The following is a 15,474-nucleotide window of genomic DNA, read 5'->3' on the forward strand; positions in this document are numbered from 1 at the left end:
GAAAAAGAAGAAACAAACATCAATAAAGTTACATATTTTGAATTCCAGTGCTTCACACCTCTGTCAGACCAGACTGCCCAGCCTCCCTTGAGGTGTGCACATTTATTTTTAACCGTGTACTTTTGCTAATATCAAGCTATGATGCCATCATTAATCCCCATTAATGCCTTGCTCTGACTATGCCTTTAGGGAATTAACTTGAGATTGAACTTTTTCCACCAATCGATGGTCTGTGTAGTCTTTAGTGCTATTTAAAAAAAAAGTTGGAACTACAGCTAGTAAATCAAACTGACTATGCTGCAGGCAGGTCTCAGGTTCCTCAGACCTTTGCAACAATAGCATTGCAGCTTCTGGTCCTCGGGCTCCCAACCACTGTCAAGATCAACTGAAAATAAGGCCCTTCTCACTTTGCCCATCTTTCTCCATCTTTACTCTTTAATTCTTAGACTATGTTTCTATCTGTGATAAAAACACAGTTACATCATCGCCACTTTGCTATGTTGCCAAGCAACTCCACAGGGGATGGTGTTTTGTTTTGTGTTTTTCTTTCTTCCTTTCTTTCGATTGGTTCCTTGCCGTCTTGAATGATGGCTTTATGTTGAGCAAACATTTTATATTTTTGTGCAATAAACCTCAATTACAAATATCCAGATTACATGTTAAGATTTGCTCAAGTAAGGATCCCACACCTGCCCGTTTCAAATAAACCCTAAACTCAGAAATTGATACACAAAATCTATTCTCTGGCCATACAACCAGCCATGGTATAGCCCCTAAAATTTTGAGATTTGAAGTTTGAATTTCTAGGTTCGAAATTTTAGATTTGTACAAGGAAAGACCCAAATTTCTCTTTGGTCTATAAAGCATACAAAGGCCCCTTTCTTAGACCACAGAGAGAGACTGCGGTCATTGTCCTCTACCTTCCAACACCAAAGAATCCTTACATATCTTCTCGTGTATTCCTTATTTCTTAAACATGCATTTACCAAAACGCATGATTAAGTAAAAATGACTATTTTCCCCCATTCTTGTGCCTCATTTATATAGTTGCTGGTCAGTATTCCCAATGGTGGTAGAGGAAATTACTAGCAGATTATCTGTGCGTGCACAGGGATATGAGTCCATGCCACCTCTGAGAAAGGAGAGATAAAGCTTCAATTGGTACGTTGTAAGAATTATGTATTCATCATTCACGACTTATTTGCAAATTCCCAGTTTCTTAGCCATTGCTGGATAAAGGCTCCTGGAAGATGAGACCCTGTCCAGAGTTCCATGCCTTCAAAACTATTAGCTTTTATTCCCATTGCTACAATCTCCCATGGTTCATGCACATACAAATCAGAAAAGGCATTCTTCATTTGGAAATGGCTGGAAATTGCCAGCTAACTGCTAGTTTCTGAATCCTTACAGTGAGGACACAACCAAATCAGTAGACACACCCATGAGACACATTTTAGAGAACCTACTAATTGACATTAATGAGGAACTTGATAGCAATCCAACATGGTGAGATTCGAAATTAGAATGAAAGCTGAAGTCAAGGTTTTCCTCAAGGTAAAAGGCACCAGTGGATCCAGAAGGATCAGGGAAATTTGGGTGATTCAGGGAGATTAGGACAGACCCATTCCCATCAAAACACCATGGGTCTCTCACTGCCAGAGATTTTCCTTTCTGTTTATTGAAGATTTTAAACAATGACACATCTATCAGAGAGCAGTGGGAAAGTGGAATTTTATCTAGCAGAAGTTATCTGCATAGCTACCTGTAAGACAGCATGTCTATTCCTTAGATAACCAATGTGCAGATGGAATGGGTGGGGGCATCAGAAAGTCAGTTGACCTTATCCAAGGTCACAGCACTGGAGGTGGACCTCTGGATGCCTGACCTGACAGATGCAAACAGAATGTTATACATCCCTGAGTGCATCTTCATCCTGTCCTCTGTCCATAGCACATGTGCTCCTTGGGAGTAAAGATATAATTCCTCTCACTGGCTCCTTCTGAGTCAATTCAGGTGGGGGCAAGGAGGGACAGTGAACTGTTCAGACTTCATGTTTTCCCCTCGTGGTAAAAGCCAGCAATATAATGAAGTTTCCATTTGTGGGCAAACAGCTTGGCTTCTCAATTATCAAGGTTACATTTCTTATGCCTGTTTGTCCCATATTTTTGGAGAAAAACAGACATTTATTACAAGCTATTTCTCCAATGTGATAATCATAGTCAATCTAAATGTCTGCTTCCTCCGAATTGCTTCCTGGAATGAGTTTCAACACAGCATCTATTTTGTAATCACACAGGCTATTTCTGAAGCACGGGTGCTTGCTGTTCAGCACTCCCTCCAAGCTGTGCAGACGGAGCTGTTCCTGTCTCCTGGGACCAACATCTCCAGGACAGATGGCTACAGTGCAGCATAGCCTAGGGGTCTCTTGGGACAGACACTTTATGCCTTCTTTATTTCCTTTTCATCTTTCCCCCTTTCTGTCTCTTTCTCTAGCTTCTTTATATTTCTTCTCTTACATCTACCCCTTTCATTCTAATACTTTTGACAGCTTGTTCTACACCAGTGGTTCTCAACCTGTGAGTCACAACACCTTTGGGAATTGCATATTGGATATTTACATTATGATGCATAACAGAGGCAAACATTATTACAGTTATGAAGTAGTAATGAAATAATTTGATGGTTGAGGCTCACCACAACATGAGAAACTGTATTAAAGGGTCACAGAATTAGAAAGGTTGAGAACCACTGCTCTATACCAACTAGCTCCATAGCACACAGTAGGGATACAGTGATTGAAAAGAGACAATGATGAGCTTGAACTCAGTTTCCATCTTTATTCTCATTAAGTCATTTCACACATGGGTAGTAAGAAACAGCATGGCCAAATCACAGTCCTCAGTTACTAATTCAAGAGCTAGTTATTTCCTGTAATGGTTACTATGAAAAGTAAATCTAAGTACCTACCCTTGTCAGGGTGTATACACACACACACACACACACACACACACACACACACACACACACACATTCATAATAGTAGTTATGTCAGTTAAGTCTTTCATTATAGGGTTGTATAAGTTAGGGTTAGTTATAAGATATTTTTAGATTAAAGAATTATACAGTTAAAAAATAGCTATCAAATGTATAAATATAATAAGTGGATTTTGAAGAAAATGAAACTCAGCAAAATATAGACGTTTCCAGGACTTCCCTTGTCTTTCTCCTGGTTGGCCTGCACCCCAAGGACTGCTGCCGTGTGTCCTTGCAGTGGATTAGACACACCTCCTCTGGCACCTCACATGACTAGGTCCACGAAGATGGAGTGAGACTGGCTTCATTCACTCCATGAATTGTTACAGAATTCTATTTCATGTATTTCAACTTATCTATTCATTCATCTGTTGTTGGACCTTCTAGATGATTCCAATTTGGGATGATTACACGGCTGCTGTGAACATTCCGAATAGGTCTTTTCAATGTTTTTTTGCTAACGTATATTAGTTATATGTAATAATGGGTTCTATATGACATGTACATACATATGTATGGTATGGTTTGATCATATTCATCCACACTACCTTCTCTTATCCTCCCAACTTCCACTAATTCCTTTCCTCTTCCTAAGTAGCTCCCATTCTAGGCTCATGTCTTTCTGTGCATGTGACCCAAGATGTGTCATTGAGATTGTTTACAAGAGCGTGGGTGGGAGCATGTGTGTCTTATCAGCAGCTATAGCACAGAAGAATAAAAGTCTCTCTCCTCAATCAGCATCTGAGTGGAAATCCTCAGGGAGAGGTGGGACCTGGTAAGGCCCTCCCCATCCCAAGACAAGATGCTGGCAGACCCATTCTTATGGAGAGCACAAGCAGGTAATTACAGCAGCTCTGAGTTCAATGGAACAATGGGCATACTGTGCCTGGAAGTCCATTCACCCACCTGCCCTGCCTTCTTCTGGCTCTTACACTTTACGCCCATTGTTTCCTAAGGTTCTTTGAGCCTTGGAAACAATAAAAATGTTCCATTTGGGGCTGAACTTGCAACATCCATTTATTCTCTGTACTTCTGATCAGTTAGAACTCCCTGAAGTCATCATTGACCACTGCGCAGAGAAGCTTCCCCAACTAAAGTGGATGACACTATTCTATAGGTGCACACACAGTTATTTAGGTGTCAATATGATGGACACACCATGTACATTTAACAAAACAGCAGTAGCAGCTTCCCCATTAGCACCAGTGACCTCTGTAGCCACGGGCATGATTTTTAATTGAAAATAGGTTTTTGTTTCTTTGTTTCTTTGTTTAATCCACTACATTTTGATTATGGTTTATCCTCCCTCAGCCCTGCCAAGATCTTTCCCCCATTTTCCTACCCACCCAAATTGACATCATTTTTCTCTCCCAGGCATCTAAATAACAATAACAACCACAAAAAATAATAAGATAAAATAAAATTAACACGAATATGAAGAAACAAACAAATAAACAGAAAAGGAGCCAAAGAAAAAGCCTGAAACACATATATAGACACCGGCACACACATACACATTTACACAAACAAAAATGCATAACAATAAGATATATAAGTGAAAGATTTGTAAGGAAAGGGGAAAATGCCTAGACAAAGTCTTGTGAGACCAAAATACCTCCAAAAGTATCATTGATATCATTTGTGTTGGCCATCTACTACTGGGCATGGAGCCTGCCCTTAGTGTAGTTTGCATGACCAATGAGACTCCATTGAAGAAGAATGAGTTTTTCCTTTGCCAGCAGTTATCAATTGGAGATAGATTCTGAGTTAGGAATGGGCTTTTAACCAGACTTACAGTACTGGTCATGGATTCTTTTCTGTGTAGCAGACATAAATCCAATCAGTAAGTGGTCCATTACCCCAAAACAGGCCTGGGACTGTAGCACCTGTGGACACATTGTGCCTGTCTAGTTGGCATCCTTACACACAAGGCCCACAGCTGAGTGGGATATTACCCGCAGTTCTCTCTCAGCAGCCTCCATGGGGCCTTCCATCTTTTTAAGTGCAAGTTCTCATATGTGTGGAGTGAACATCTAAAGCTGGAGCGGCTGTGTTACAGACTATGTATGTGTTTGATTTTGTGAGGTGCCCCTGGTTAGTCAGACATAATAGTCATACATTTCACATTCCTCCAGAAACTTTTGACAGTCTACTTTTCCTGCAGGTTTATCTGTTCTTGGTGATTCGCCAGATCTAGTGTGTGAACGTAGCTGCATCCAATTGCTGTTTTAATTTTATTTCCTTGGATGAGTAGCAATGCTGTGCACTTTTCCATATACTTCTGGCCATTCACATACCTCTTTCAGTGCCATGTCTTCCCAAGCCAACGGCTGTTTTCCTGATGGGTTGTTTCTATTATAATTACAGAGATGCTATTGTTGTGTGTATACTCTGAAACCACTCCCTTTCTCAGATACATGTAGAGGTTATTTTCCACCAGACTATACTTTGTTCTCTCTCTCTCTCTCTCTCTCTCTCTCTCTCTCTCTCTCTCTCTCTCTCTCTCTCTGTGTGTGTGTGGGGGGATGTGGGAGGCAGGAGGAATATACTGTAGTCCCAAATGGAGTCAGTTCTCACTGTTACATGTGTGTCAGAGAGTAAACTCTGGTCATTCCTAAGAACTTATTTAAAATGGTATAAAATCCAAATTTTAATGTATTTTTGTTTGGTTTTGTGGTACTAGGGATCACATTTAGGACTTAAGAGTGTTAGGTAAATACCCTACCACCTGGTCACACCACCAGCTAGCTTCAAAGAAATAGTTCTGCCTAGGACACATGTGATTTTTACAAGACATAAATATATTATTGCCCTGTGTTTCTTTTGAAATACAACTTGGGCTTTTGTATGCTGATCTATAATCCATCTTGAGGTCTTTCAATGTGATGTGAGGTAAGATCAAAGGTTTTGATTCCCCACAAATTTATCTATTTTCTTCTGAAAATACTACTGGAAATGCTGTTCTTTGTTTAAGCCTTTCACTGATGTGATGGTTTGGTTAGAAATGGAATGACCAGATGAGGCTGGAGCAACTGTAGACTCTGTTGTTTGTCTTTCCTTATTCCAGTACAGCAGTGTTAGTTACCAAGTTGCTATAGCAAATCATCAGATCAAGATCCCCTCATCTTGCTCTTTCAGTATCATTTTGGTCATTCTTGATCCTTTGCACAATGTGAGAACCTTGTCTACTTCAAAATGTCACTGGGTCTTGGTATAGAAAGGAAATGTTAAACTCTTATTTTTTAACTTTTTCACTTTACATCCCACTCACTGCTCCCCTCCCAGTCACCCCCTCCCACAATCCTTCCCCCTTCCTCCTCCCCTTCTCCTCTGAGGGGGTATGGGTCCCCTAGGTATTCTCCACTCTAACACCCCTGGGTATTTTTCCCACCCAGTCTCTTCGAGGCTAGGTGCTTCCTCTCCCACTAAGACCAGACAAGGCAGTCAAGCTAGTAGAACATATCCCATGTACAGACAACTTCTTTTGGTAAAGACCCCACAACAGTTGTTCTTGACCCACATGACAACCAAGCTGCACATCTGCTACATATGTGCAGGATGGCCTAGGTCTAGCCCATGTATGTTCTTTGGTTGGTAGTTCAGACTGAGTGCCTCAAGGGTCCAGGTTAGTTGACTCTGTTGGTCTTCCTGTGGAATTTCTATCTCCTTCTGGGTCTGCAAGGAAATGTTAAACTCTTGTGGGCAATGCCATATCCATCCATCCAGTGGAACTCCCTGAGTGCCATGCAAAGGGCCCCGTGTGAGCAGAGTAAGACCACCACAGTGACAGGGAAAAGATTCCCCATGAAACCAGCTGGCTTTTACACAAACAATAGGCATGCTTGGTAATGAAATAAAGGGGCTCCAGTGTGGAAGGGCATTGCAGAAAGGCAATACAACATTCCAACCACACCCAGGCAGAAAACAGCTAATTACCCCCCATCCGCCATCTTCCCATCCTGACTGTGAAAATCCAAGATGGCGCTTGGATTTCTTTTCCTTCATATAAAATGTCGACTGTGGTATTTATAAATGCCATGAGAGCCCAAAGAGGGCCAGGGTGAAGGAGTCAAGCAAAGGAGAATAGAATTCCTGCAGCTCTATTTCTTCCTTCTTAGGTATATTTGCTGGGTTGTCTGCCCATGGATAATCCTTTAAGAACTTCACCTTCGACTCATCGCCCCTCTCACCCTTACCATGTAACTTGCAAAAAAAAATTTGAGAAAAACAGATCTCTATATACCCAGATAAATGCGCCTTCAGAACCAATTTTCTACACTTGCTTTGTGGTGATAGTAATTGAATCTAAATGTATAAATGAGAAAGAAAACAGCTGTTAGTAAGAACAGATGATGCTGTGGCCCTCACATCAGCACTTGGCCCTCCCTGATTCACTCTCAATACAGTCTATACAAAGCCCTAGGTGTGTGGGACACAGGTGGTCTGCTATGCTTATGGCTAGTCACCACAGTGTTGTAACTGAGGACTTGTGGTTTACAAAACCCGGAAAGGATTTATACTAGGAATAATCTCTCTCCTTCCCAAATTTAACTACATACCTCTTAAGAGGGTACGTGTTACCCCAAATTCATATTCACTGTTTTAGGAAACTGTTTGCAAGATTACATATAAAACTATTTTCAAAAAGTTACAAATTCCTAGCCTTTAGGAGACCATAACTTGATACAATGAAATGTAGCAGTTCCTTAGCAGTTAGCCTGTTTTATTAACAGGCTTATAACAAAGAAAAGTCATTTCATCATAGCCATATAAAATGTGCAAACTAGGAAAGAGAAATCCCTTTACATGTGTTAAAAAAGAAACAGAAAGCAAATTCTAACTATATAAAATGGAAAATCTGGGCTACAGGAAATAGGACACTTAAAAATGTCAAATGTCTTCACTTGTCAGTACTGCTCAGACTTCATGGTTATCACTTTGTCTTTCAAATGGTGCAGAAAGCAAGTTTATTCTTACTCTAGAGTGGAAGATTGCCCAGTATGGTGCTAAGAAGTAGAACAGACCACTGTCATCATCTGTGCTCCCTCAGAACCAATCATGGCTAGCCAGGGTTTCCCACAGGAGCATAAGTACATAAAAGCAGCTGTGTCACTGAGAAGCCCACCCCAGCATAGGTGAGGACTCATAAAACTACATCCTCAGAGCCCTGCAGAACTGCACACAGTCACAACTGGTAGCTCTGAGAGGCCTGGTGGATCTTGTAACTTTTTGAGCTGAGGCTTCTGAATCATAGGAGTTGTTCTTCCTCCTTCTAGGGCAGTGGTTCTCAACCTGTGGGTCAGGACTTTTGTGGGGGTTAAACAATCCTTTCACAGGGGTTGCCTTAAGACCATTGAAAATAACAGACATTACTATTCAGCAGTAGCAAAATTACAGTTATGGAGTAGCAATGAAAATATTTTATGGTTGGGGATCAACACAACTTGAAGAACTGTATTAAAGGGTGGCATTAGGAAGTCTTAGAACCATTGCTCTAAGGGAGAATGCATCATTTCAGAGAAAGTAGCTAAAGAAACCCCACATTGCCCGGCCCCCTGGTGGTCTACTTCTTGGATGGCTGAGTCTCTCTCCCCTCCTTATAGAGCACTGCTTCTGCCCGCTCTGTAGCTGGAAAAAATAGTTTGTTCCCTCAGACCTAAGTCATGAATTTGGGATAATAGCCACAATAGGCACCTTTCGTGGCACACGATGGGAGCTTTAATCACCCACTCCCTTTTAGTAAATACTTCAGAAAACATAGATATAGTAATTAAGAAGAACTTGGTAACCAAATTTTCATTGTAGAATTGAAAATATTTGATTGATAAACATTCCTACTCCTAGAGTTTTTTTTATAAATGCTTTCTTTTTGCTTAAAAAAGAAAGCAAAGAAGAGAAAAGTTGGTAATAAAAGTAAAAAAGTCCCACTTCTCTCAAAAAGGAATCCAAGTAATTTGTAACAATTTAAAGAATAAAATTGAAACAATATGTCCATATTTTCCCGCATTACTTCTGGATAGCACGTCTTGTGTCTATATGCCTGATAGCAAGCACTCTCTTGTGTCTATGTGCTGAACGTACCTTACCCAGCTTCCTATCAGCTACGTCAAGTCTATGTCTCAGCTATCCCGACCAGGGTTACAGTGAAGATGAGCTGAGATGTCTCTTTGACCTAATGATGTCAATGCCTTGGGAAACTGTGATGATTTGTATATGCTTGGCTCAGGGTGTAGCACTATTAGAATGTGTGGCCTTGTTGGAGTAGGTGTCACTAAGGGTGTGGGCTTTAAAACCCTCATCCTAGCTGCCTGGAAGTCAGTATTCTGCTAGCAGCCTTCAGATGAATCTGTAGAATTCTCAACTTCTCCTGCACCATGCCTGCCTGGATGCTGCCATGTTCCTACCTTGATGACAATAGACTGAAACTCTGAACCTGTAAGCCAGTACCAATTAAACGTTGTCTTTATAAGAGTTGCCTTGGTCATAGTATCTGTTCACAAAAGTAAAACATTACACAGAAACAGACCCAGAAGTGTATTAATGCACTGGGTAGTCTTTCTTTCAGGAGCTTCCATCCTGACCACCCAAATGGCTGTGCTAATTCACATTCCACCAACACTGTAACAGAGTTCCCTGAACAACCTGCAAGCAGCTACTCCAGAGATGAGGCTCCTCTCACCCCCACAATTATTTAATGTTTCTGCTTGGCTTTCAGTCCCTTATCAGACATATGGTTTTCAAATGCTCACCCAATCCATAGGTTGTTGTCTCTTCAGGCTTGTGAGTCTTAACTTCCATGAGGCTTCCTGACCTCTGATACCTAGTTGCTCTATCTGTCTTTGTTGAACCAAATCTTTTGTCTAAAAAGTTTCCTTTAGAGCTATGCATATATATATATATATATATATATATATATATATATATATATATATATATGTGTGTGTGTGTGTGTGTGTGTGTGTGGTTTTTGCTGTACTCCATTGATCCATTTGTTTGTATTTGTACCAAATGGCATCATACTATTTAAAGAATTATGTTTAATTATATTTAAATCCTATTTAATTATATTAAATCTTACTTTTAGCAGAAGAAAATACTGAATTATACAGAACGGAAAACTTAAAAAATAATGTCTCTTCATAACAGATATTTCCTAACAGTTTCTTCCAAAATTAGTTCAAATTATGAAACCAATTAGACATAAAGTAATTATGTACTTTTGAATTATATTTTAATTTTAGCTGGTTTCAATTAACTATGAGAGACCAACCCACTGAGTCATTAGCATGTTCTTTCCTTTTCTCCTTTGACTCTTTTATCTCATTTCTTTTATAATCATTTTAGGTCCTACATTTATAAGCTTTTCAACTTGTTTTGGAGCTGTAGCTCTGAAGGATGCTGAACTGTAATTGTTATGGAGTTTATGGTTCTTACACTCTCTGAGATCCTTCATGATTTAGACTTTATGTTGCTTGGCCTTATCCTTGTGCAGCTTGGCTCTGCCTAACATCCGTCAGACACCTATCTCTCAGGACAACGTGAATAGTAATTGGCAGTGTTTTGTCACAGAATGGTACTGTAGAGACATCCGAAGATGGCCCGATTCCCTCAATTTTTGCTGAGTGGCATTACTTTTGTCTAAATGACCAAGCAATTTTTTCTTTATTCAAAAGTTAAATCTATTATGAGTTCTAGGTTAGGGGCCCGGGTCAAACCATGGACTTTCAGTGTAGATTCAATGTTCTCTTGATAAAGCCAAGGGCTCTAGAGTGTGGTCACACCTTTGGTTTCATTTTGAGGGTTCTCTACTTTAAGGACACTAGTTATCTTTGCGTTGTGTCATCTGGAGAGCTCTTAGGGTCTCTCTAATGATGTCTGTCTTTTTCATTAATAGTTTTTGATTATCTCATTTCTCCTCAATGTTGTTTATTTGCTTTGAGCACTGTCTACTCTGTATCTCAAAGCTAATGATGCATCATTATTTCTGAAGTGATATTTTTTGGTCATCCATATGCCCTTTAGATCTCATTATAGATTGGGAGAAAACGCTTCATGCTCCTTAGTTTTCTTCTAAGTAAGAGCGTTGCTTTTCCTTCCCTCCTTCCTATTTACTAAGTCTTGTGTTCTTCTTTTTATGTATTTATACACAGTTCTTCTTTGGGTGTGTTATTTGTTCTGATAGATCAAATCTGGCTCTTCTTAACCTAAGATGAATTTTGTTTCTCCTGAGACCTATTGTTCTTAGGGCACTGTACCTCATGATCTGCTCTGAAGTGCACTGGGAGACTGGAGCAGGGATGAGCAAAGACTGGAGCAAAGGAAATGACTGAGGGGAGGGGTCACCTTTCTTAGTGCCCTATGTTCTGGTCCTTCTTTTAGGATTCTATCAGTTTTCATGCAGAACCTTGGCCCCGTGAGGTCACACTCTTAGGCTTTCTGTCATTTCCATATCATAGTCACAGAATATCTGACTCTTTTGATATGTGACCCTTTCCCATTCTTTTTTTTTTTTTTTTTTAACAGAAATTGTTTTCATGTCTTTGGTCAGAGCAAGACAAAGATGCCATTATAATTCCAGATTTTAAAAGATAGATGAAACACTGTAGCACTGTGTTGTTTCCCCAGTTTTCCCGGCTTCCGAAGGACCCGGATTAGATTGGATTCTGGACCTCACTGCTTCCCTGTACCTCTCACGGTCCACATCTGCTTTAGGCACTGGGTGTTCGAGTTTCCTGTAGGATCTTATACCACTGATATTGCTGATAGTAATGTTCAGGGGTACTTTTTCATCTTTCTAGTTCTGTAGGCATAGTGCGATGGAAATTTAACTTTTAATTTATTTTTAAATTATTTTATGTGTAGACATGGTTTTTGCCTGCTTCTATGGTTGTGCACCATGGGCATGCAGTGTCTTCAGAAACCAGAAGAGGGTGTTAGCTTCCCTGGAAGGGTGTTGAGAAACAACCCTGCGTTCACGGGAGGAGCAGCCAGTCTTCTTTTCTCTGAGCCATCTCTCCAGCCCCCGGAATAGGAATTTAACGCAGCCATATCAATGTTAAAAATTACTTCTGGTCGGTAGCCCCAGGTTCATACTGTATGCTGGATCGCCAATGACTCAAAACCATGACATTTGAATCTGCCCCTGGTCTAAACTTGAGTTCACAATAGGTTGTTTTAACAGCCAACTCTAGCAAGTAAAAGCCCCAGCATGCCCTTGGATTGCCCCTCCAGCGTATTTTGTTGTCTAGAAGGGGCTATTTTACTTTAACCCTTTTCATCTGTCACGGAAGACATACCTCGCTCTGTGAGCTCCTTAGAAATCAATGTTCTAATTAGAACACAGTAGCTAATCTTGCCGAATGCTAATAAGTGAGAATTGTGATTTATCTAGCAAAGGGGAAAGCACTCAGCATTAACAATGAAAAGGTCTGTAGGGAAGAGGGCTATTTATTTCTTACTCTTCTCCCTAGGTAACTGGGTTCAACTTTATCCTATCAGTAGCCTTCTATTCAATGGTTATCTATCTGAAAATCATACATCAGAGCCACAGTGTAGGGACTTTTATTTCTGGGGTCCATAAACTCTATTTTACTTCTCAAACATAAGGTACCACCTCTCCAGAAAGACCAAGGCCTACCACAGACACTGCCAGTGTTCCACCACAGCTGGCACTCATTTCCTGATATTTAATTCATCTGCAAGGACAAGCGCTGGTCAAGAATAGGGTCTGAAGAACTGGCTGAAGTAAGTTCACAACAAAGCCTTGAGCTTGCTGGTAGAGGTCTTTAAGAAACTTAAACGCATTTTTTTTTCCTTCTACATTCAACTCATTAACGAAGTACTGACCAAGAGTCTTCATTCTAACCTGACTGGACACAAAGTCAAAGGTAGAAATAGCATTTCATTCGGTCCTGAATATTTTTGTGATAACCATACAAAGGTTCCCAAGCTTGTCCGATTATCTCATGACATCGCAGTTATTCAACTTTGGATGACTTTTTCTGGACAGCTTGAATGGCATCTCTTCTGCAAAACCCCAGATGATGGGACCATCCTCCAACCGATTCTCCTCTCCTTTGGCCCTCCACTCTACCTGTGTGTGCTTCTGTCTTCATCATCAGGTCAAAATACACTCCCACACACTCAGCTTCTGCCTCTTCTGAGGGAAAGGCCTTATGCATAGTCAATGTCCAAGGCCTGCATGGTTGTTGAGTATAGACCTGATTATTGAATAATTTTGGATCACCAGCTCTTTATTCAGACTTGCTGGAATTTAGAAAGACACATTTTTATACATTTAATCTCTGCCTTCTGGGAACTCTTGAAGCATTTCGGAATAAGAGTCCTTTCTAGCCAAGTAGAGCATCCCAAATGGAGAAGTCCAGGAGGCTGCTGACACTGCTGATACATAGAAACTCACCGCACTTTTGTATCTCTTCTACGGGTTCCACAGTCTAATCACACAGCTTCAGGGCCTGTATTTTGCATCGATATCTAATTAGTGTCTTCTCACTGTCATTCAGGACTGGGAGGAGCTTGACATTATGCATTCTGATGACCTCAGAGAACATGATTACTGGTGATTCACAAACCACACTCTGAGTATTCACAATCACTGTCATGCCAGTTTTGAGACAGCACCCAATTTGAATAGAATTCCCACTGTTCCTCACCTGGATGCTGGCTACAATTAAACTAATGAAAGCTCCATTCCAAGAAGTAGATCCACCAGTGTCCAGAAAAAAAAAAAAAAAAAAAAAAAGCAAGCTTCCAGACTTAGTTCTATTTTCTAAACATCAACTGTCTTTGCCCCTGCACGTTAGGTATACTAGATGTTTCTGCTCTAGTATCAAGTGTATATCAAGGATTCCCCAAATATTCTAGATTGCCAGTATCAGTTTAAGTCTCTACTATACTAAGATCTCAGACCTCCTAGGTAAATAGAAACACCTTGTAATATAATTATAAAAGTAGGTGCTGAGATGTAATTCAATAGTAAAATACTTACCTAGTACAAGGCCTTGGTTTGATCAGCAACTCAAGTACACACACACACATGCGTTTGCATGTACATATACATACATGTTGGGAACATATATGTACAGGTAGAGGACAGAGGAGGATATCAGGTATCCTGCTGTGTCTTCTCCTTGAACCATTGAGATAGGATCTCAAAGAGCTGCAGCCAACAAGACTTCTGATTCTGATTCTGATTCTGCCTCCCACAATACTGGCCATTTCCAATTTTTAACATGGCTGCTGGGAATTTGAACTCAAGTCTTTATGCTTATGCAGCAAGTGTTCTTATCCACTGAGCCATCCCCTAAGCCTGAAGAGTATTTCTTTAGTGAATTAAAAAAAAGAAAACAAAACAATGATGTACAGTGCCTATGGAAGTCTATTTTCCCATTGACTCTTCATGGTGTCTTTAGCAACTGGTATTAACCTTTGTAGTTTGAGAGCACCCACTATTTACCACAGAAGTGAAAGCACCCTCATCACTGATTTCCATTTGTCAGTTGAGTCCCCCCCCCTAACTTCTCCTCTTTCAGTCTTTCTTTTATCTTCTCCATGTCATTCTGGGTCTAACCAAGTACCTGATATGAATCTTTTTTCAAATCGAATTGAGAAGACTCTTCTTATTCACCATTCAACTATGCTTGATAACATGTTACTCAGAAGGTAGTCTTGAGTCTTGGCCATCGTGTCTTCCATTTGCACACTCTGGTCTTGCATCATTACCCTTGGTGATAACATGATCAATTGAACAGGAATAGGAAGTATTTTCCCCACACAGGATTCATGGACAGCACTAGAACCCTCAGCCTGCCCCACGCCAATCTTCTAAATGACCTTTATTTTTTCATCTCTCATATAGGTGAATGCCAAGGATGATGAAGGTGTTCTTGTTGGATCATGGGACAATATCTATGCCTACGGTGTCCCCCCATCAGCTTGGACAGGAAGTGTTGACATTCTACTAGAATACAAAAGCTCGGAAACACCAGTTCGATATGGCCAGTGCTGGGTTTTTGCTGGTGTCTTTAACACATGTAAGTGTCCAATAGAGTAATGATTTTTAATGTAACAGAAATTTCACTCCAAATCACTTTATCTATAAGCTGGTAAGGAGACTTAACAGCTCCCATTGGCTCTATAGAATTTATGGGTGACTATTCTGGGATGTAGTCACTGCATAATTAAATTGTGCTGGGCCAAATATGCTCACATCTCTCTGACGACAGAATCTTTATGGGAAGAATGATAGACTGCTTCCTACATGATCCATCATCTGCCACCCAGAGCAACGGAGGGTTGGAGGGGCTGAGGAAGGGAGTGGGCAAAGCATGAGCCATTTTAAGAATTTCTTTTAAAGATTAAAGAAAACCTAAAACAATAAAGAATAAGGAAAGACAATTTCTATTTTTTTCTTGAAACATT

General features: G+C 40.4%; 1 protein-coding gene across 2 annotated transcripts in view; it reads left to right on the forward strand.

Annotated features, from left to right (window-relative positions):
* Positions 1-15,474, forward strand: part of F13a1 (coagulation factor XIII A chain) — a 172,978-nt gene that overhangs the window by 79,007 nt on the left and 78,497 nt on the right. For both annotated transcript variants that reach the window (XM_076939184.1, XM_034511156.2), the window contains exon 7: positions 14,912-15,086. In XM_076939184.1, coding sequence (XP_076795299.1) covers positions 14,912-15,086 — 175 coding nt within the window. The remainder of the gene's footprint in view (positions 1-14,911; positions 15,087-15,474) is intronic.

This window comes from Arvicanthis niloticus, chromosome 8, assembly GCF_011762505.2.
Source record: "Arvicanthis niloticus isolate mArvNil1 chromosome 8, mArvNil1.pat.X, whole genome shotgun sequence".
NCBI classification, from domain to species: Eukaryota; Metazoa; Chordata; class Mammalia; order Rodentia; family Muridae; genus Arvicanthis; species Arvicanthis niloticus.